Raw genomic sequence first — 21681 nt, forward strand, 5'->3', positions numbered from 1 at the left:
AAGAAGGTAAAGTAAAGCCTGTTGTATCACTTTCATAATTTAATCTCTGTGGAAGTCTGAAATCTGACGTGAGCGCGTGGAACAAAGAGTACGAAATCTCTTGCCCCTTTGGTTAAAGTGATGATAATGCCATTGATGTCACATGGAAATAGTTCAAGGTCGGCCAGAAAAGCTAATATTATTTCCTTCCAGTAATGGAGTACGTACATACAGACAAACAAGTTAATAATTTGCATGCGTTTAATTATTAAGAACAGTACGTGGGGCTATCATGGTGGTCCTTTGATTTTTGGACGTTTGATTAAAGTGACAATGGCATTAATGTCACATGCAAGGGTTCAAGATGGTCCAAAAAAGGGTAATATTATTTCCTTCCAGTTATTGCAGAGGCATGTCTTTGATTAAAGTGACATTGACGTAAGGAGAAACAAACAAATTTCGTGTCACATTCACACATGGAGATAATATAACGACAATATTAATGACGGAGTCAAGATTTCACAATAAATTCGAACAATAAATTTAGATCTATGGCCACATATATCACCAAGTAAATTGATTGATATCTTCCCTTTGCCTTACTATAATTGTTATTATTTTTCTGGTCATGACTACTCTTGGTTCATTTATCATTATCACTAAGCTTATATAGTTTATCATTATGCACATCACATGATTCTTGCTTTGGTTTTTGCTTTGGAAATTGCTTGATTGCATTTTTTATACTACTAAATAAACCAAAATATCCCCTAACAACATCGAATTCAATATGAAAAAAAATAAATATATTACAGTTTAGATTAACAAAAGAAAAACGAAAGAATGGTCTGCATCTCTATTTTTATTATTTTTTAATGGTCATGAAGATAAACATTTATAACAACCCAAGGTAAAAGGCTTAAAGGAGAGCCAAAACCTGTGCAAACAATAAGCAAAGACCAACAAATCTGTTAAATTTCACATACCGACAAACAAATACCCATATAAATGACTTATGCAAAGATGCAAGCCGCAAACAAATACCCATTAACCTAAGAAAATACTTCCAAAACAAATCAATTTTCAGCACAATAATACTCCAAAAACGAAAAAACCATACCTTTGGCCTTAGACTTGGAGCGAGAGAAGCTGAACAAGAAGACTATTGGCAAAGAACAAAGTTGGTTGAATATAAATTTTATTAACATAGTCAATCAGTTCATAGATAGAGAATCATAAAAAGAGTGCATTTTGTGATTGAGAGTTGAATAGGCACGGAGAATTCTTCTGAGCGACAAAGCAAGGAGAAGACGTCCCAAAAAAAAGCATGGAGAAGCATATGCTTTAGCTTCTACCAAGGGCAAATATGGAAATATTATTATTATTATTATTTTTATAATTAATGGCATTGTTTCAAGTGTAAATAGAGTGACACATGTCATGAGAAAAATAGAGAATGTCCAAAAGAAAAGGTTAAAGAGAAGGTTGCTAGCATTCCCCAAACAAAAATGTTAGGGGATAAAAGACAACAAGATAATCGGCTACGCGGCTTGCACCTGATCAAATTCAAAACCGAAAGGACTGAATACTGGCCTTTGCGCTCTCTCTCTCTCTCTCTCAAAAAAAAGAAAAAGAGAAAAAAAAAGAGGTTATTTCTCTGCTCCCACGCAGAGGAAGTGGCCTTGCACCCTCATGAACTTCTTCAACGCAATTATGTATGTGTGGCAAATATATTAAAGATTAAAACCCAAAGCTCTATATGTGTTCCCACTACTCGAGGCTTCTCTGATATTTGTGATGGCCCTTTGTCTGAATTCTGTTTCAGTGACCGACCAAAAAAAAATTGTCTGTTTCTGTGGGTAATTTGACGCGGAGATAATATGGAAAGTAAGTTAGTAGAACGACATTCACGTGTTACTACCGTACAAACTGAAACTGGTTATAAATAGGGCAGGTTATTGCAAGTATGCTGCACCAACACAGCAAGCTACGAGAGCCAATTCTCCTTGTTCATTATTAGCCCTGCCCTAGCCTTTGAAATTCCTCAGCCAACCATCACCATGCTAGGCTTAGCAAACAATGTGGTTACCAAGGTGGCCTCAGTCGTCACTGGTCACCATGAGCTTAGCCTGTTTTCCATGTCTGACAAGAAAATCTTGGACGAAATTTATGCAACTCATCATGTCAATGTTGATACTTCCTTTGATGACGATTCTCTTTTCGGCATTGTTGAAAACATCCTCAAGCATGCAACCCAAACTGTTGACAAAATTGTGCAGGTACGTTTATTTTCGTAGTATGAGATCTATTATGTTATCAAACTGTCGATTCTTGATTATTATTAGTTATGTTGTGATTTTAATGTGTTACATAAACTTGTGGGTTGTTGCAGGGTACCCAAGTGCACGTGGAAAACATAGAGGAGCACACTCCCAAAGCCAGCTTCAGTACACCATTGTGCACACTTAAGTCGATAGCCAGCGAGGTAACTTCAAAAAATAAATGATTTTTATATACTTATTGTAACATTTTTCATATACATACAAAATACATTAGTATGCTTTTTTGTGTTGCAAATTAACACTATGATATACTTGAAATTTTCAGATGCAATGCAAACCTCCTACTGAGGAAGTCGCCCACAAAACTACCCTGGCAATACTGAACAAGCTGTCAAGCTATTCATGGGAAGCAAAGGCAGTGCTGACTCTGGCAGCTTTTGCTATGGAATATGGGGAGTTCTGGCTCCTTGCCCAGCTTCAGGAATCGCACCGGCTTGCCAAATCAATTTCAATCCTGAAGAGAGTCCCTTTCCTCCTCAAGCCCTCAAACCTGCAAAAAAAAAGGCAAGTAGTGCTTGAGCTTAACAACTTGATCAAGACTACATTGCAAGTTATCGAGATCTTCGATCAGTTCGATAAGCTTTCTAGTTATGACCCAAAAGATGTGCCGGAGTTGGCATCAGCAATGGACCATATTCCAGTGGATGTGTATTGGGCTATTGTGACTGTTGTTGCTTGTGCAACTAAGGCCACTATTCTTACCAGTGATGTGTACGTTCTTCATTCTCAAGAACTTTGAAAAATAATTAATTATTTGCATATATGTTTAGGATACTTTATAATATGACCATGGTTGCCTTTGTTTCAGGGAGAAGGAACATGACCTAGCCCCATATGCTCAAAAAATCCACTTCGTCCTGAACAAGCTTAAGATACAGCTGAAAATTTGCAGAACACAGATTGGTGTGTAATTACTGGCAGATCTTTCATTAGGAATCATATAAACTATATGTAGTACCTTGCAATTAATGAAATGCTGAAGAAAGTATTTATTGTTTAATCCAGAGGAGGCGGAGACTTACCGGAAGCTCAAGAAAACCTTTCGAACCCCTACTGAAGTAAAGGAGGTTTTCAAGGCCCTGATCTTTACCAAGGACAATGTTCAGCCACTGATTGATGGTTCCACTAAACAAACGGTTTGCGCTACTGACCTTATTACTTCTGAGTCATGACATTTTAAAATAAAATATGACAGTAAATTGTTTTTTTAAGAACACTATTTTTGTCATACAAGATTGTAGTACGTACAGTATTTATATTGTTCACCGCAACAATAACATTACATGTTAGTTAATCGCAATATATCTTTTATACCAGGTTGACATCGACATCCTGAGGAAGAAGAATATACTACTGTTCATTTCAAGCCTTGAAATCTCCGATGATGATATTTCTATCCTCAAACCGATTTACGAGTTCACTAAGAAAGACAATCAGCATAAGATTGTGTGGGTTCCAATTGTCGAGCAGTGGACCGATGACCTGAGAAAGAAGTTTGAGACCCTGAGGCTGAAGATGCCATGGTACACAGTGCAGAACCCTGCAACCATTGCCGGCATCAGGTTCATCAAGGAGGAGTGGAAATTCAAGGGTAAGCCTACATTGGTGGTGATGAGCCCACGAGGAAAGGTCGAACATTCCAACGCATTCCACATGATTCGGGTTTGGGGAGCTCAGGCCTTCCCTTTCACAGAAACAACCGAAAAAGAACTCTCTAATTCTCATGGACATAAATGGGTTGGCAATGTAGTCAAAGAGATTCACCCGACTCTACCCAACATGGTAAGTTAATTTTAAGTAATTAACCAAGTGTATATATTATTTGAATCTATGATGTGCATTTGATGATAAAGCACGCTTTTGCGGTTGAATTATTTTGATGAAACAGATGAAGGACGATAAGTACGTTTTCTTCTATGGAGGCAAAGACAATGAGTGGATTAACCAATTCACAAAGAAAGCAACTGCCTTTGTAAACGACCCCATCTTGAAGGAAGCAAAGATTCACATTGAGCTGTTTTGCGTGGGGAAAGGCAGCAAGGGAGAAGATGACCATGGCATCCTCGGGCGCTTCTGGACTGGCATAGAAAGCTTGTTTCACACCAAGAATCACAAGGAGCCCGACTCAGTCTCACAAGAAATCCAGAAGCTGCTTTCTTACAAGAACGAAAGTGGATGGGCGGTGCTAAGCAAAGGGCATTCTTTGGTGGTCACTGGTCATGGTGTCTCAATCTTGAAGGTCATAGAGGACTTTGACAAATGGAAGGACCATGTGAAAGAGAAGGGCTTTGAGTTTTGCTTCACAACATACCATGAGAAGATTCGTGTTGCAAATCGTCCTTGCTGCCGCCTTGACATTCCAGGCTCTACCGGGAAGGTCCCGGAAACAATGACATGTCCCGATTGCCACCGTAGTATGGAGACTTTTATCAGTTACAAGTGCTGCCACATTGATGGTCCTAATGCACACCATTGAGTTCTTGGTCTCTCTCCTTTTAGCACCACTACTATGTAATGGGTACTACTTATTATTGCTAGAATAAATGGGTAACTCATGCATTTTGATGCATGGTAGTTTCCATGCCTGTAATGTTGAGAACTGGTGGTGTTTCTTTTGGTCAGAGTCATGGTAGTCTACTCTATGTGATGTTAATGTTTTATTGTTCAATGTTTGAATAATTTCAATGTACTGTTTTAGAGTGTTTACACACACCCATTACACACACCCATTGCATATATACCCACTTTTCATTGTACTTTAATGATTCCAATGTATATTTTTTAGGTAGTCCCTTGAAACGAGATGCTTTAATGATTTCTAATTTGTCCAACTTTTTAACAAGATCTTTGAATAAAGACTTGAAATGGTTTGAATTGTTAAGGTAGAAACTTAAATAGTTTGTTAGAGATGAAGATTCTCATAACTACTGTTTTGTAAGAGAGTGAAGCGCTCTCATATGAAAAAACAGAATCTGTTGTAATATTAACTCAACAAAGCTAGGAAAACATGAGAAGCAAATTTTCTGTTTTTATTGCGTATTTGTTGAGAATATTTGTCCCGCGTTGAAAATTGAAAACTTTGCATAACATTTTAATGTTGTTTCTTGTTTTGCATAAACTCCCAACAATTTGGCCAAAAAAAAAAACCTCCCAACAAGTGTGTGGTATTCAAGCAACCTCTCATTTCCAAACTTCATCACCTATTATTATCGAAACCTTATCCTATATCCTCATCCTAAGCTTTTATGTGAGTTGGTGTGAATGATCATGTTGACTTTTCATATCAGTTTTACGTACATTTATCTTAGCACGCCATTAAAGTGATTGAATTTTTATTTTTATTTTGTCATATAGGGCACACAAAAAAAAACTTTAATCATGTTGAGGTGAGGTCCTTCCAGTTTTGGCAGAGGCCAGAGCCATGTGGCACAAGCACAAGAGAGGTGATAGATTTGTGGAATATACGAACAAAAAAGGCCTGTTCTATCAAATCCTCATTCACAATATTGAGGACACGTTTTCGATTTTTTTTCTTTTTAAGTTTTCAAGAGCGGGAAAAGCATGAAGGTGAAGAAGAAATAGAGACATATGTTTGAAATTGATAGTCGTGCTCGTGGTCCAGGCAGTCGTACGATGGAATTCAGAAATAGCTCATTGCTAATTGTTGGGTTTGCGAATTGCACGATGTGGATTGGATATATATATATATAGAGTTAGCTTCCGTTGAGGGATTTTTCAAATAAGCTTACTTTAGAAACATATTTGTAAGGCCCATCATGCATTGTATTTCATTAATCCAAACAATCTATTTGATAGATATTCATTTAAAGATCATTTCTACAAAAAAACATATGAATCCGATATTATTTGACCCTTCAATTAAATTATTAAAATTATAGTACTTTCTTGAAGTATTGTATTAATTGATTTTGTAGGACACAATTAGATGTCTAAATGGTTTCCGATTTGTCTAATTTTTTGTAAGGATGATCTATGAATGAAAGGTTGACATAATTAGATGTCCAATTTTCAGAGACATAAGGTTTCCCATATTTTTCTTCGTTTTGTGATGATTTTCCTCCACTCATCATAGCCGGATGCATCTAGGCATCGGATCTCCACATGCGTTTCGGTGTCGGATCTCTACAACCATCCTTTTTGTAGTTTCGTTATGTTTGGAATAAGTCGCAAAGACTCTTTAGATTTTCTATGTTGTTTTCACCTCTCCTTTTGTGAGAGTTTTTCAGTTTTCTTTTATGAGAGCTTTTCATATCTCCTTTGTGAGAGTTTTATTTGTATTGTTATGACTTGCTTTTTTTCAAGTTTTATTTATTTTTTATTATTATGAGTTTGCTCCCTTAGTTGGGATACCTATTCTAGAGTTTCTTCGATCAGGCATGATCGTTAATGGATGAGCCCCAGATTGTCTTAATTTTGATGTTAGATCGCTTGTAATGGCCCTTTATGACTAGTTTATATTGGCATTTTATATCTAGTGACTTTTGTAGCTAAATTATGAATGCAGTCCCAAAATTTCTCAAACAAAAAAACAAAAAAAGTTTTCTAAACGTGTAGCACGAGAGCCCGAATCCCTATCAACAATTCATTCTCAAATTTCTTCTGGTCTCGTTCAGTAGGGCCATCTACTGTCTTCACCAGTAGGGGAAGATGTCTTCAGCACTCCTCTCCATGCATGATGATGAGTTATTTACTGAGTATCTCCCAACTTTACTTTATTGCATTCAAATGGGAGAGATAAAAGATGGTGCCTAATTTCCATTATGTATCGCATGCTTTTTTTTGGGGGGGTTGAAATTCTTCTGTTGAGAGAGAAAAGATGGTGCCTAAATTATTTTTCCAGGCATGTACAATAATTTACAATAATTTACCTATCTTTCTAAGTAATTTATTTTTAGGTACCTATATTTTCCAGATAAATTAATTTTCAGGTTATTTACTTTTTGGTAAATTATTTTCATAGGCATGTACAATAATTTACCTATCTTTCCAGGTTAACTATTTTTGTTGTAGCATCTCTTACCTATATTTTCGAAGCAAATTAATTTTCAGCTTGTTTATTTTTTGGTAAATTATTTTTCCAGGCATGTACAATAATTTACAATAATTTACCTATCTTTTTAAGTAAATTATTTTTTAGGTGTCTATATTTTCAAGATAAATTAATTTGCAGGTTATTAATTTTTTGGTTAATTATTTTCACAGGCATGTACAATAATTTACCTGTCTTTGTAGGTAAACTATTTTTGTTGTAGCATCTCTTACCTATATTTTCCAAGCAAATTAATTTCCAGCTTATTTATTGTTTTTGGTAAATTATTTTTCCAAGCATCTTTGTACTTTTGTTGTAGCATCTCTTACCTATATTTTCCAAGAAAATTAATTTTCAGGTTATTAATTTTTCGGTAAATTATATTTCAGATAATGTACCTCCAAAATTTAATTTCTATTTCATGCATATTCTACTTTGTCACCTAATAAATGCTGTTACGGGTTCATGGTTAGGGCAAAAATGCAAAGCTGATATTTTCATTTTTGGACCACACTAGAAATATTTTATTGGTCAATGGTCCAGACTGCAATTAGTCTTTTCCGTTACAGGCATGTGCAGCACGAGGGAGCAAAATCGAACCACCACATCATTTTATAGTTACCCTTTTCTAATCTCCGTCTCCTTTTCCAACGCAAAGTCTTTCTCTAGATTTCTCTCTGTTTTTACCTTTCCTTTATTTTATTTTATTTTATTTTCCAATTTTAAATTAGTGCATTCCCAACAAATTATGTTGGCCTTGCAAAAAGCAAATTATATTGGGAGCATTGGGAGATGGAGCAAATACTGTTCTTTGTCTGTATTAATATCTTCTCAGCTGATAACTTTTCTAATTATCTAACACATTTATTCTATGGATTTTTTTTATGCATAGGGTTTTTCTAATTTTATCCATTGTGACTAAGAAAAAAGAAAATTAATGAAGCAAGGTGCATGTACAAGAATTGTGGTGGTTTGGTTTCGTTACCATCAACCATGACTTGAACTGGTTTAGCTTCAAGTCCTAATTATAAATCTTTTTAAAATGCGTATTAATGCACAAATGCTAAACATAAAGGCTTAGATTCTTTTGTTTGTATGTTATTGTAACGTGCAATATTTTCTTTTTATGGATCATTAAAAAAAACCTTCATCCCATCCCACAAATCAGAAATCCGCGCTAACAAGCACAGAATATACAACCAAAAACCAACCGAAATGAAAACACACACAATGAACACGAGTTTCTATTGAAGAAAAATTCATCGTCTTTTCTTCCCATCTATGTTGTTCCCTTTCATTTCATTATCGATCTCTTTGGCATTCCCTTCCATTATTGATGTCTTCTGTCATGTGTGTCTAAAGTAACGCTTCTCCAATCCATTCTTATCTTCAATAGCTTTGTCCTTTATTTATTACCAAAAAACAAAGAGCTTTGTCATGTACGATTTAGGCTGTGCTCTCTGGAATCTACTGCTTTTTGGCAATGCCTATTACGATTTGGCAGCTTTGGTAGAAGATGACAGCCAAAACATCAAATGCTTGACTCACTAAAGACTGTCAAAATGTACAGTCTACTTTTTGGACACAAACTGATTTCATTAGGAGCCCCAAAATAGGTGTAGAAAGACACAGTACATTCATTAAGAGAAACAATAAGACCATAATAACCGATACAGAAACAACTAGACCTCAAAGGCAAGGCTTGAATCAGGTTCTATACCGGACAAAAGCCATACGTTAACTTGGAAGGGAAGGTAGGCCATGAGAAACGAAGGCACGCAGTAAAGACGGAGGTGGCCTGTTGGCCCAACTTTGCAGATCCACCACCTTAGCACCAATCGAAGCTGCTGCATGAGCAGCTCGATTCTTCTCACAGGGATCCAACTCCACTCAAGATTGTTGAAAATAGCACTTGCTCTTCTAATCTCCAGGATCAAAGGGAAAATTGTCCAGATTCTATTCCCGTCACCACTCTTGACCCCATCATACAGTCTAATTTATGTGTACGTAATTTGGGCCATTGTTGTTGGAGAGTACTGGAGAGGTTGGATAAAACCTATCTAGAGATTTTTTCTTTTAAAAGGTTAGGAACATTTGTGTTGGTGTGTTGATTATGTACTCTACTACATAAATTTCTCCTTTCCAACAATTGTTTTTTTGTACAAAAAATCATTTGCTCATCATATTACCCATAATATTTTAAACTATCTTAAGTTCTGATCCTATAACTTGTGTTTGAAAAACAAATCTCTCTATTATTTGGAAGGTAAAACCCAATATTTTATTAATGGTGATTAAAGATCGGTAATGGTATCTAATTTGTTTGAAGTGCTTTTATTTCCACCTCCTGTCATATTTCCTCATCTTCAAAAATTTAAAGACAAATTTACTCCTTTGTAAAATGACTTCTAAGGACTTAGTGAAAAAACCTCAGCTCACGTAACCCACCTATTCTACCATTTGACAAAAAGAAAAAAGAAAGAAAGAAGAAAGCATACGACACCTCAGTGCTCATAACTCCATTCTCAAACAATTTTCTTCTCTCTTCTGTTCATTCAATCAAATTGTTTCTGAAGAAGAAAACAACAAGGGAATGGATGTTGAAGAGAACGATTCCAATGAAATGGTAAGGAAATTGTAGTATTTTTCATCATATTGTTACGCACAAACGGAACACAACAATAGAAAATTGTCCTTCAAATGTACGCCTTTCTCTATAAAACATGGGTAATGATTTCCCCACTTCCTTTTTATCTACTTACACTCCTTTTTTAGTTATAAAATGGAATGTAGGTGGATAAATTTGGAGTGGGGAAATCACCACTCTAAAACATTAATCCTTAATATTTTCATAAGCTACAAGGCAAAGAATAAAAAACTAAAAGATCCAGAAAATCAAAACATTAGACTAAAATATTTATCCAGTCTGTCAAACGCAACTTGATCCTTTTTATCTTGTTTGCGCTAAAACTAGATGGATAGTAAATAGGCCAACTTAAAGATGAGGTGGATGATGAAGGTAAGAACCCTCAGTGTGTGAGAGCATTCGGTAAGTAAATAGGCATGCATATAGAAGACAAATGTACGTGGTTCACCCGAATAATGGGCTACGTCCACGGAGAAGTATGTTCTCATTACGATAATGTGAGTATACATTGCACATAGGTTTAAACTCAAGGAGAAGAGGAAGAATACCGAAGGCCGAAGGCAGATGTCGAAGGCCGAAGGCCGATGCTGAAGACTGGAGGCCGAAGACAGATGCCGAAGGCTGGAGGCCGAAGGTTGAGGATCTGGTATGATCTGTGGGTTTTTAAGTGGGCTCATGGGTAAGCCTATGAGGCCCCAGTAGCCTGCCCAAACTCCCTATCCATCCTCCTGAAGGGGAGAGGTCTCCTTTTATAAAGAAGGGAGAGTCCCCTCCTCTTGTGTTTTGTCGATGTGGGACTCCCTTCCCTTTGACTTGGTAGTGTTTGGGGAGTGCTTGACCAGATATTATACAAACATATCTCAACTACTAATAGTTAGCGAAGAGAATTTTCTTGAATTAATAATGAAAGGGCATTTCAGGGATAATAGTGTGCGGAAAAAATAGATTATATTATTTTAAATTTACAAAGTGAATGGTAAGATAAAGTAAGTAGGAAAAATAGAAATGGGGTGAAAATACCCGCGCTTTTTGTTTAAATTAATGAAAGTAAAAGTAGGAAAAGACATGTCACCTAAAAAGTTGAACATAGACGACAAATGAACAAATGAGAATAAAACAGACACAGCCCCCAAGTAGAAAAATAACATGGATAAGAAAACGCTGTATCTAGAACAACTTTATAGAAAACCAAAAATATCTAGTGTACAGTAACTAATATTCTAAGAATAATGATCCAAATAAATTGACAAGAAAAGAAAGTACAACTTTCATTTAAACTAGGAAATTATTTATTTATTTCAACAAAAAGCTTAAACGAAGTCTGTATTGCGTTGCGCTGCTGCCCGCAGCGAGTCTCTTTTTGTTTTTGTTTTTGTTTTAAATTGTGGCTAGCTGTTTACCTCCTTTGGAGAGCTTCCGCGGCGAAAGGGATTAGTCACTACTGTCGGCGGTGGACACCCTTGGATCTCATCCAAAAAAAAAAAAATATATATATATATATAAATAATAATTAATAAATAAAGGAAACCTGGGCTGCCATTTCATGGGCTTTAACCTATTTCCATTTAGGGCCTACATATAAAAGGACAAAAGACTTTTAACTCTAGGGCTTTTATCAACAAGACGTTCTTTTTGTTCTACAACAATTGTAGGCTATCTATGATGCTATTTTTTTCTCTAACTTACGAATGATAATGGTATTGTTTAAATTATATGGATATTTGATTGTCAATATTTTTTTACATAAAGTTTTTAGCCTTTCAAAAGTACACATCAGTTAAAAAAATTCATGGATCTGCCAGTAAGTGGGTCAACTATGGTGGTGAGTGGCCACGGATCCACAATGTTGAAGGTACTCGACGACTTCAATACATGGAAGAACTTGAGAAAAAGGAATTCGAACTCGCGTTCAAAGCACACTTGGAGAAGGTGATTCCATCTGTGATGGAATGCAGCCGCGTGCACATTCCAAGTGCTGCTGGAGTGGAGAGGTCCATGAGACCCTGAAATGCCCCGTCTGTCCACGCACCATGGAGAAATACGAATGCGATGCCCACCAATGTGTGTATCTTTACGTTCATATAAATAAAAAATAATGAATGTATAATAAATACATAAAACTTATGGTATGCTATGCACTAAACTTTTTCGTCATCGCATATATATATTTTCCTAGATTTTATTTTAAGCCCCTTGAGTTTCAATACTAATGTTAAGCACGCACCATGAGAATCCCTTCCATAGGTACATCCAAAAGTTGGAACCTCTTTTCTTTCTCAAATTACTCACTTGTTTTGTTCCACGTACTTGCTTATTATTTTTAGACCCAAAAAACCGTGCTGTGTGTGTGAAGATTGCTAGTGTTCAGTTGTTGTCGAGAGTGGCTCCCATGGCAATAGCAACTTTTATCTTCCATTCAACTAAAAAAAAAATCTTACGAGTTCGTTGGATTGGATCCACAAAGTCTTATCCTATCTGCTATGCGGTTTAATTATAACCAGACATTTTTGTTTTCTTTATATATAATTTTGTGTTCTTAATCTTTTTCATATGCATGTTTTTTTTTATAAAAAATATTCAAAAGAAATGCTCTTAATCACTGGAGCTATAATAAGTCCTTTGTCGTTTGATAAGTGTTTATCTACGTTCATAAATTGGATCCACGAAGTCTCATCCAATCTATGTGGTTTAATTGTAACCTGATAAATACTTTTATTTGTTTTTCTATATATATAATTTTTTTTGTTCTTAATCTTTTCATATGCATTACTAAATATGAGAAAACAATACTACATTAATTTCTCATCTAATTAGAAAAGACATGAAAACTGGTGAGATTTTTGTGGTTGTGTTGTGACTTTGTTTATGAGAATGTGTTTGTCCGGTGTCACGCCATGACCTAAATATATGTTCTTGGTTTTACAGCACGTGATCAGTTGAACAGTAGTTGAACAGTTGCATTGATCATCCAACTTTCAACATACATCTTATTTTATATTTTTTCATTAATTTGATTCCATTTCCATTCATCCTTTTTATGGTTGAAGTTTTTTTAAATTTATCCACAGCCCTAGCTGGTACCTTAGAGTTTAGGTAGGGCTACGACTTTCGAGTCTAGAAATTGTTATGATGTCGCTGGATAGTAGTGGTAGGGTCTCTATGTTTTATGTATATCTTTTTTTTATTTATTAAGATTTTATGTATATCTTTTCATGGAACCGTTATCGTATGATAAATCATAAATTCATGAAGCAAAACGAGTGTCTGATAATTGATTATGGACCAAAAATGCTATGCCAAATTAAAATTACCTGTAGGATGACTGATATGTCTAGAGGGGGTGAATATGCCAATTTAAAATTATAATCAATAAATAAAAATAAACTTTGGTATCAAGATTGATATGCTTATCAATTCTGAAACGTGCAGAGCATAAAATAAAAGAACACAGAGAGAGTTATTTTACATAGTAAAACCTCATCTATGAAGGAAATCTATGAGACTCCTCAGTTCAAAACAAATTCACTAGAGAATGATGATTACAAGAAGTACTCACTTACTTATCCTAGATACATTAATCTAGATAATATTTACCGACTTCTTCGTATCTCAACTTCTGCCATGAGATGACCTTCCAACTCTCCTTATGTTGAACCCGATATTGGTCACGATCGATTCAAGCTTACGGGAGAAAAATCGCCACCACGATCTTGATACCCTCAACTGTATGAGTCACAAACTATGCAAATGAATGCAATATGAATAGTATCATATTCAAATTCTCATGACACTTTGGTAATGTGTGTGTGAAAAACCTCCTTCTCCCCATGGCAACAAATAATTTGAGAAAATTATTTGTGGCTTGCATATAAGGTGGTGGTTGGAAATCCAAAACGAATTCTGGTTGCAGCTGTAGAGATAAATAAAAAATTTGAAGTGATTTTTTTACACACATAATTTTTGAGAAAAGACCTAAAAAATAGACATCGTTAAAATATAATACAAAATATTTGAGAAATTTCTTACTTCTTGTTATCTGTAAATCATGATTTTATTTTCTTTTTGTCTGAACATTATGCATTCTCCATGTTAATTAATCTTTTAATTAAGCAGCTATGGGTTCATGGTTTTGAGAGCAAACTTCAAAATCTGTAAAGCTGATGTTTTCTGTTTGGTCCTCATTCCGAGAAAAAAAAAAAAAAAAAAAACCTTTTTAGAGAGACATGCGCAACACGAGGGTTGATCTGCTTTGCACATGTGGATGAAATTGAATTACCATAATTGCTTTTCTTTAGACTTTTCCACTCCATGTCGCCTTTTTAAAAGCAAAAGGTCCTCTCCCTCTCTAGAGAGAGATCTCTCTCCTTTTTTTTTTCTTCTCTTTTTTTAAAATTTAAAATTTTCTAATTTGTGATTTCCTGACAAATTTATTAAGTTGAGAGAAGGAATGTTAAAAAAGTAATTATTTGTCTCGCCCAATTGATTTTGGATGCCCCTATTTATTATCTATATCTATATATATAAAGTAAAAGGCAGAGAATGGTGAAACATTCAAAAACCCCAAATATGCCATTAGTTAATGCAAACATTAAGAATTGAAATTATTAATTAAATGAGGATAATATGGTAAATTCACATTTTTTCATATTTAAATAAAATTAAAATTAAAAGAAAAATTAGATAATGAATCCTATTTTTATGGAACACAACTACCCATTATCTTTTTTAATTCTAAAATAAAATAATTTTTTTTTTAAAAGCCTCTTGTAGACGCGGAAGCGCGTGCAGAGAGGCTAATGTATATGAAATATTAGATGCTAAGTACAACTTCTTTAACTCAAGAGTGATCCATCATCTCAATTAAAAGACATTGTTATGACTTAGAGCATTTACAATTATGTTTCCTATTTTTTAATTAAAATTTAACGAAAAACACACAAAAATTATTTTTGAAACTTTCTAAAAAATTTGAACTCCGATCATACTCCCTGTTTAGGGAGTCCTAAATATTATAATTATTTTTTAATTCAATATAATTGGTTAATCTCTATAAAAAATATTTAATATTAATTAAAAGTTTAAAATACGCCTAAAACAAAGCAGCATTAAATTATAGGGAGACACTATGAGTCCTTTCTCACTCCTCATATTTTATGAGGTGTATAGATGGCATGATTGGAGTTGTATTTTTCCAATTCCTCTGTAAAATTTGTCTAAAGACGATTTAGGGAGCCCATTATGGATGCTCTTATATAAGACATAATTTTTGTATTAGATTATTTATAATCAACAAAAAATTAATTGGAATAGACCAAAAAAAAATGATGAGTTGAGTTTTGAGGTGAAGAATGTCTTCCTTTTTTTTAGTACAAGAATTTTTGGGGGGGAAGGGGGGGTTTACACAAATATTCATTGGGTGTTTAGAAGTTTTGAACCTCTGCTTCACATGGGTTAAGGTGGAAGAGCTCAACCAACTGAGCTATACGCTTCGAAGCAACAATAGAAAAATACGAGTCTACGAACTCTACACTCATTTTAGATACAACAACAAACAAAAATAAAAACGAAGACACTTAATCTGCTTCTGCACCACACTTTGGTCTTCACTCCGCAAATTATTGCCCTGCTTTGCTTTCTGTCATGTTTGAAATTAGTTTGCATTATCCTTTGGAATCTACTTTTAGCCTAGGCAATGCTTATTATGATATGACTATTAATAGACCACTTTACCAATTTTTTTAATATTGATGGAGTCCACCAATATAATTGATTCGGCATTTATTAAAGAGTTGATACACATTGTGGTTTATAAATGAGATATTCTTAGCATTTTTCATATTATGAGACTTAGCAGGTTTGTTAGAAGATGATAGTGTTCCCATTCACATAGTGACATTTGTGATATTTGTGACACTTGGTACGTTAAACTATGCATACTCCAAACATCACATGTGAATCACAAAATAAGATTATCATTATCTACGCGTTCACGTTTTTAACTTTATCTAAATAAAAGTAGACAAATGTCGATATATTTGCATCCAAGAAAGGGATCCACACACCCACATGCTTTTCACATCCAACACAGATTTAAAATAGAAGCAAAACAACTAAAATAATTAAAGGGAAGAAGGTCATCATGTTCATGACCTCATGGGAGGGCACCAGTTCCTTCCTCAACAGAGACCAAGAAAGGGGCACTTATTTTTTTCTTTGAGAAACTTGTAGAATTTACTTCTTAATTGCAAACACGGATGCTCTTCAATATCATACAAAGGGACTTTCTGGAGGCCAAAAAAAGGGTATTTTGTGATTCAGAATATGATGAAATTATAAGCGTGTTTAGCCAATTTTCAAACAGGAAAGATCCAAGTATCCTTTCTGCAAAACAAAAAAAATAAAAAGGTTATTGTTTAATTTGTTTTCAAGAAAGTGGAATCGCCCTCTCTTAACAAGACATAAACCTAGCTGATAATTTATTTCTTCATTGTAATATGCACAAAAAAGTATGGAAGACAATATTGCATATCATCTCTCTAAATGCTTCTACAGGTCCTTGTTGGGAAATATCCCAATCCAAATTCTACACGTGGAAATATTTTATTGAGCTGGACCACACTTATATGCTACTGTCCAAAGTGAACATGGCTATAAATAGAGGCACTGGGAAGCACTAAACTGCACAGCCATAGGTTCATATAAGCCATAAACCGTCTTTCTGTTTTCTTCTACCATTAAGCGTTTTTCCAAGAGTTGTTAAACCTGTAAGCCATTTCCATCCACCATGCTAGGCTTGGCACAAAATGCGGTGAGCAAGGTGACCTCAGTAGTCACCAACACTGCTCACCACATTGAGGGTGAGCTGAGCCTCTTTACCATGTCCGACAACAAAATTTTGGAGCTCATTTATGCAACCCATGTTCATGAGGACGACTCGTTTGATGTTGACTCTCTTTTCTTGGTCACTGAAAACATCATCAAGCGTTCAACTCAGATCGTTGATAGCATTGTGCAGGTATGCTGCTACTCGTCTTGTCTAGTATTTTTATTATAAGAAAAATGCTAGCTACAGTCATTTAAGACGCGTGAATAACAGACCATGTAGCTTAGTGGTGATGTTGATTTATTTTTATTTCTTACAAGTACTTTGATTCTTCATATGGTTGAGTTATGAGTTGGCTTTGTCCTACTTTAATGGCACCAGAAGAAATGAGGATAGGACAAGTAAATGGGACAATTTAGTCGTTTGAGGCCCCAATCTTATAGGGGCCCCGGTCCCCCAACATTACAGCTTCTTTTGTAATTGTTTCTAAAAGTTGAGTTATCGCACCAAATTTAACCCAAAGTCACCCTAATCATCATGCTGCATTATTGCATGGTCCATCCATGTAATTTGGTTTTCTAAACTAACACCTTTTTGGTCTTCAAGATAAGGGGAATGGGGTCTACCATTTTTGCAATGCCAGGAAACAAAACCTAAAAAAAAAAAATAATAAAAAAAAGCAAAGAAAAATGGATATGAGTTTTGACCCCACATCGGTCTTGAAATTAAAGAAAACAAAATTATTCCCCCGAATTGATTCTTTAAATTTAAATTTTTTTTAAAAAACTTATTCCCACTTTGTCAACAAATTTTTTTATTTTTTATTTTATTTTATTTTATCGTATCCTTTTTTGCATTTTCAATGAGTAGCTAACTTGCTCTTACAAAAATATATTAGTTAACTTTCAAATTATAATTTTTGTAAAATGGATCCCTAAAAAAATTGTAAAATGGAGAAAATGAGAGTATTTTTATTTATTTCTCCACCAATGCCTGAATATTTTTTTTTGGGTACTGATCAAACAATATCTGGTTATATAGTTAGAAGAAGTAAAAGTAACCAGTTCGTTGAGCTTTTTGAGTATAGAACACTGCTATTGTTGATTACTTGTGAATTTGTTGCAGGGCACCCAAGTTCACGTTGACACCATAGATGAGAAGCCCCCCAAAGCCAGCTTCAGCTCCCCATTGTGCACTCTTAAGTCCATTGGCTGCGAGGTCATTAAATATTACATTGCATAGTAATTAATTCTTAATTCGCATTTTTTTAACTCTTCCACATAATTCCTAGAACTAATCTGCTATATTTGTTAATTCAGATGTCATGCAAGCCTCCAGGTGAAGAGATTTCCCACAAATCAACACTAGCAATACTTAACAAGGTTTCAAACTATTCATGGGAATCCAAGGCTGTGCTGGCCCTTGCAGCCTTTGCTTTGGAATATGGAGAGTTCTGGCTGCTTGCCAACATTCATCAATCTGACCTCCTTGCCAAGTCTGTGGCAATCCTTAAGCGAGTGCCGGTGCTTCTGAAGCCTGCCAATCTCCAGAAGCGCCGGCAAGCGGTTGTTGAGCTCAACGTTCTGATCAAGACCACATTGCAAGTGATTGAGTGTATCTTTGAGCTGGAGAAGCTTTCTACTTATGATCCAAAGGATGTGCCAGCACTGGCAATTGCAATGGATCATATCCCTGTGGATGTCTATTGGTCTATCATAACTATTGTAGCTTGTGCCACGAAGATCACCCTTCTCACTAGTGACGAGTAAGTTCATGTCTATACAAGTTATAGTCTTTGTTTAAGGAATTCGTATCAGTACTCCAAAAAGAACATCCAGCACTCCGCCATTTTTAAAACACAAGAAAGAAATTGCCCTTGGAGAAGTGCAAGATGAGTTCTTTGAACAATATGCAAGAGATTTTATTGGCACTAGTTTATGTACATGACTTTGGTTTACTTTGGTGCAGGGAGAAACCCTATGACCTATCCCAGTTTGCTCAAAAAATCCACTACATCCTTAACAAGCTTAAGATACAATTGTTGATCTGCAAAAAACAAATTGGTGGGTACTAGTTTATTCATATCACTCACTACTTGTATATGTTGCACTATAAATGCGTTGTTGTTGAAGACTAAAGTCTGTTCTCTGTTTTCTATTTGAAACAGAGGAGGCAGAGACCTATCGAAAGTTGAGGAAACTTTTTCAGACCCCTGCCGAAGTTATGGAGGTTTTCAAGGCCCTGATTTTCACCAAGGATACTGTGCAGCCAATCATTGATGGTTCTACTAACAAAACGGTTTGCTCTCATAGCACATTTCTTATAAATTAATTTAACCACTGCTCTTTGTAGTTTGGCACTTAATTTTGCCATTGTGCCTAATTGTTCAAACAGGTTAACATTGATGTGCTGAGGAGGAAGTATGTGCTGTTGTTCATCTCCACCCTGGATATTTCTGATGATGACATTGCGATACTCAAACCGGTTTATGAGGGAACAAAGAAAGAGGATAAGTATAAGATTGTGTGGATCCCCATTGTGGAGCAATGGACTGATGAGCTACGAAAGAAGTTCGAGCTCTTGCGGGCCAAGATGCCGTGGTACACGGTGCAGTATTTTGCACCTGTAGCCGGCATCAGGTTCATCAAGGAGGAGTGGCACTTCAAGGGTAAGCCTGCAGTGGTGGTGATGAACCCACAGGGCAAGGTGGAAAACACCAATGCCCTCCACTTGATTCGGGTTCACGGAATGAAGGCCTTTCCTTTCTACAAAGGGATAGAAGATAAAATCACAAATGACAGAGAATGGATCACCCCCATTGTGAATGATATTCACCCAAGCATACAGACCTGGGTAATTAAATTAATTTTCACAACTGCATGCATTTTAACTCAAGTTTTACAATGTGCACAAATAAATTCATGGTTCGATTTAACTTGTAACATATTTGATTTGATCCATTGACAGATCAAAGAGGAGAAGTACATTTTCTTCTATGGAGGCAAAGACAATGACTGGATCCAGCAGTTCACAAAGAAAGCAACCATCATTGCAAATGATCCCTTCATAAAGGACCAAAAGATCAACATTGAGCTGTTCTGTGTTGGGAAGAGCCCCAAAGGAGGGGAAGACCTTGGCATTCTTGGGCGCTTTTGGAATGGCATAGAGAGCTTGTTCTTCACCAATGTCAACAAGCAAACTGACACTGTGACCAAAGAAGTCCAAAAGCTGCTTTCCTACAAAAACGAGAGTGGATGGGCCGTGCTTAGCAAAGGGTCTACCGTGGTGGTGAGCGGTCATGGCTTCACAATCTTGAAGGTCCTCGACGACTTCGACACATGGAAGAACTTCATAAAGGAAAAGGGATTCGAACTTGCATTCAAAGCACACCATGAGAAGGTGATTCAGACTGTGAAGCACTGCAGCCGCCTGGATATCCCGACTGTTGCTGGGAAGGTGCCTGAGACCATGAAATGCCCCGAGTGTCCTCGCACCATGGAGACATATGTGAGCTACAAGTGTTGCCACACTGATGGTCCCATTAACGCACATCACTAAAGCTCTTGTTATTGTTGAGTTTATGAGGGCATCAGATGAGAATAAGTATTATGCTTTCTGTTTTTCTTCTTGTTTTGGCTTCTACAATAATCATGGGCATTTCATTACTTTGGTAATGTGATGTCCACCAATGTGAGTATGAGTCTGAGTCTGAGTCTGAGTGTTGTGTGTGTGTCCAGTATTGCGAATGTAATGTTCATCTTTGTTGTTGGATGTTGTCATGTTATGTGATCGGCCACAACTTTTTCATCATCGCTATAATATGTATTTTCCTCGAATTAGTAGCCACTTCAAGATTTGTTGTTGCTTCTTATATGTGCTCTAGGCATGGAGAAATGAATATTTTAGCATCAGAAGCCATTCGAAATGGTTGTTTCTCTTGAGACTATGATTTATGTGATGCCAATAGGGAAAAAATTGGTAGTAGGTGACAAGACCATTAAGACTAAAACCAAATGACTCTGTTACAACAATTGTTCTAAAAAGACCACTAGGTGAGTAGCTGCTACGACTAGACAACTACCTAGAAAAACTGTAAACACGGTAAATCACAGAAACAGATTAGGATGGATCAAATAAAAAACACAGAGTAATCATGTCACATCCTATGCACTCAGAAGAACCTGTCAAGTTATGCTTTCATACTCCACAAAATATTAACAAAGTTTACGTCATCCAACAACCAATTCAGTACATCATGGCTAGCATTAATAGGAGTTTCATGACATCAATATCACAAGCAAGTCTGGCCCAAAGCCTGTGCGGTTTGCATGGATGCTAGAATGATGGGTTATTGTGAGGGGTTATAATGAGGGTGTCCTTAATAACCGTTCGATTCAGTGCAGAGTTATTATTGGACTGTTGAATTGAACCCCTCATTGTAACCCCTCATTATTAGAGCTATTGTGCAGTCTGTGAACTCACACAGGGCCTAAACATAAAAGGCCTCTTAGAGATGAGTAAGCCTAGTAAATAAGAGAGCAAAAAAGGCCTTTTTGCAAGTATTTGGTTGATAGTTTTGGGCTTTCTACCTCTTTTCCATTAAAAGGGACTCCTTAAATTTTGTGAAAAGATTGGGTCTATTTTGTTGAGTTATGTGAACCAAATATTTGATAAAATAAGTACATATAATGAATGATATAACGATTAATAACATCAAGACTTTTTGTATAAAACTACACAATGTCCAATTGTGCAGACGATTAAGTTTGAGACATTATTGATGTTGGCAGTAGTTTTATTGGTTTTAGTTCAACTTTTTATTAGTACATAAAGGGGGCCT

The 21681-nt window shown here is 35.8% G+C and overlaps 2 protein-coding genes across 2 annotated transcripts; both read left to right on the plus strand.

The window, feature by feature from the left end:
- The first annotated feature begins 1939 nt into the window (after positions 1-1939).
- On the plus strand, positions 1940-5031 carry LOC110763584 (protein SIEVE ELEMENT OCCLUSION B). Its single transcript, XM_021966398.2, has 7 exons — positions 1940-2258; positions 2372-2464; positions 2587-3032; positions 3130-3224; positions 3327-3457; positions 3639-4103; positions 4210-5031. The coding sequence occupies exons 1-7, from the start codon at positions 2040-2042 to the stop codon at positions 4795-4797; spliced, it is 2037 nt and encodes a 678-aa protein (XP_021822090.1). The 5' UTR covers positions 1940-2039; the 3' UTR covers positions 4798-5031.
- Positions 5032-16682: 11651 nt separating this feature from the next.
- On the plus strand, positions 16683-20677 carry LOC110763567 (protein SIEVE ELEMENT OCCLUSION B). The gene is made up of 7 exons (XM_088246505.1): positions 16683-17033; positions 17967-18059; positions 18161-18606; positions 18810-18904; positions 19009-19139; positions 19236-19694; positions 19809-20677. Exons 1-7 carry the CDS (start codon positions 16803-16805, stop codon positions 20397-20399), a joined length of 2046 nt encoding a protein of 681 aa, XP_088102631.1. The 5' UTR covers positions 16683-16802; the 3' UTR covers positions 20400-20677.
- Positions 20678-21681: the final 1004 nt, after the last annotated feature.

Source organism: Prunus avium, chromosome 1, assembly GCF_965620075.1.
Source record: "Prunus avium chromosome 1, drPruAviu1.hap1.1, whole genome shotgun sequence".
NCBI classification, from domain to species: Eukaryota; Viridiplantae; Streptophyta; class Magnoliopsida; order Rosales; family Rosaceae; genus Prunus; species Prunus avium.

What these genes read in the sequence shown, in the direction of transcription:
- LOC110763584 (XM_021966398.2), top strand. Translation starts at nt 2,040, where the DNA reads ATGCTAGGCTTAGCAAACAATGTGGTTACCAAGGTGGCCTCAGTCGTC. An exon ending in TTAAGTCGATAGCCAGCGAG is followed by an intron (nt 2,465 to 2,586) that starts GTAACTTCAAAA and finishes TGAAATTTTCAG; the next exon opens with ATGCAATGCAAACCTCCTAC. An exon ending in AATTTGCAGAACACAGATTG is followed by an intron (nt 3,225 to 3,326) that starts GTGTGTAATTAC and finishes TGTTTAATCCAG; the next exon opens with AGGAGGCGGAGACTTACCGG.
- LOC110763567 (XM_088246505.1), top strand. Translation starts at nt 16,803, where the DNA reads ATGCTAGGCTTGGCACAAAATGCGGTGAGCAAGGTGACCTCAGTAGTC. An exon ending in TCGTTGATAGCATTGTGCAG is followed by an intron (nt 17,034 to 17,966) that starts GTATGCTGCTAC and finishes AATTTGTTGCAG; the next exon opens with GGCACCCAAGTTCACGTTGA. An exon ending in ATGGTTCTACTAACAAAACG is followed by an intron (nt 19,140 to 19,235) that starts GTTTGCTCTCAT and finishes TTGTTCAAACAG; the next exon opens with GTTAACATTGATGTGCTGAG.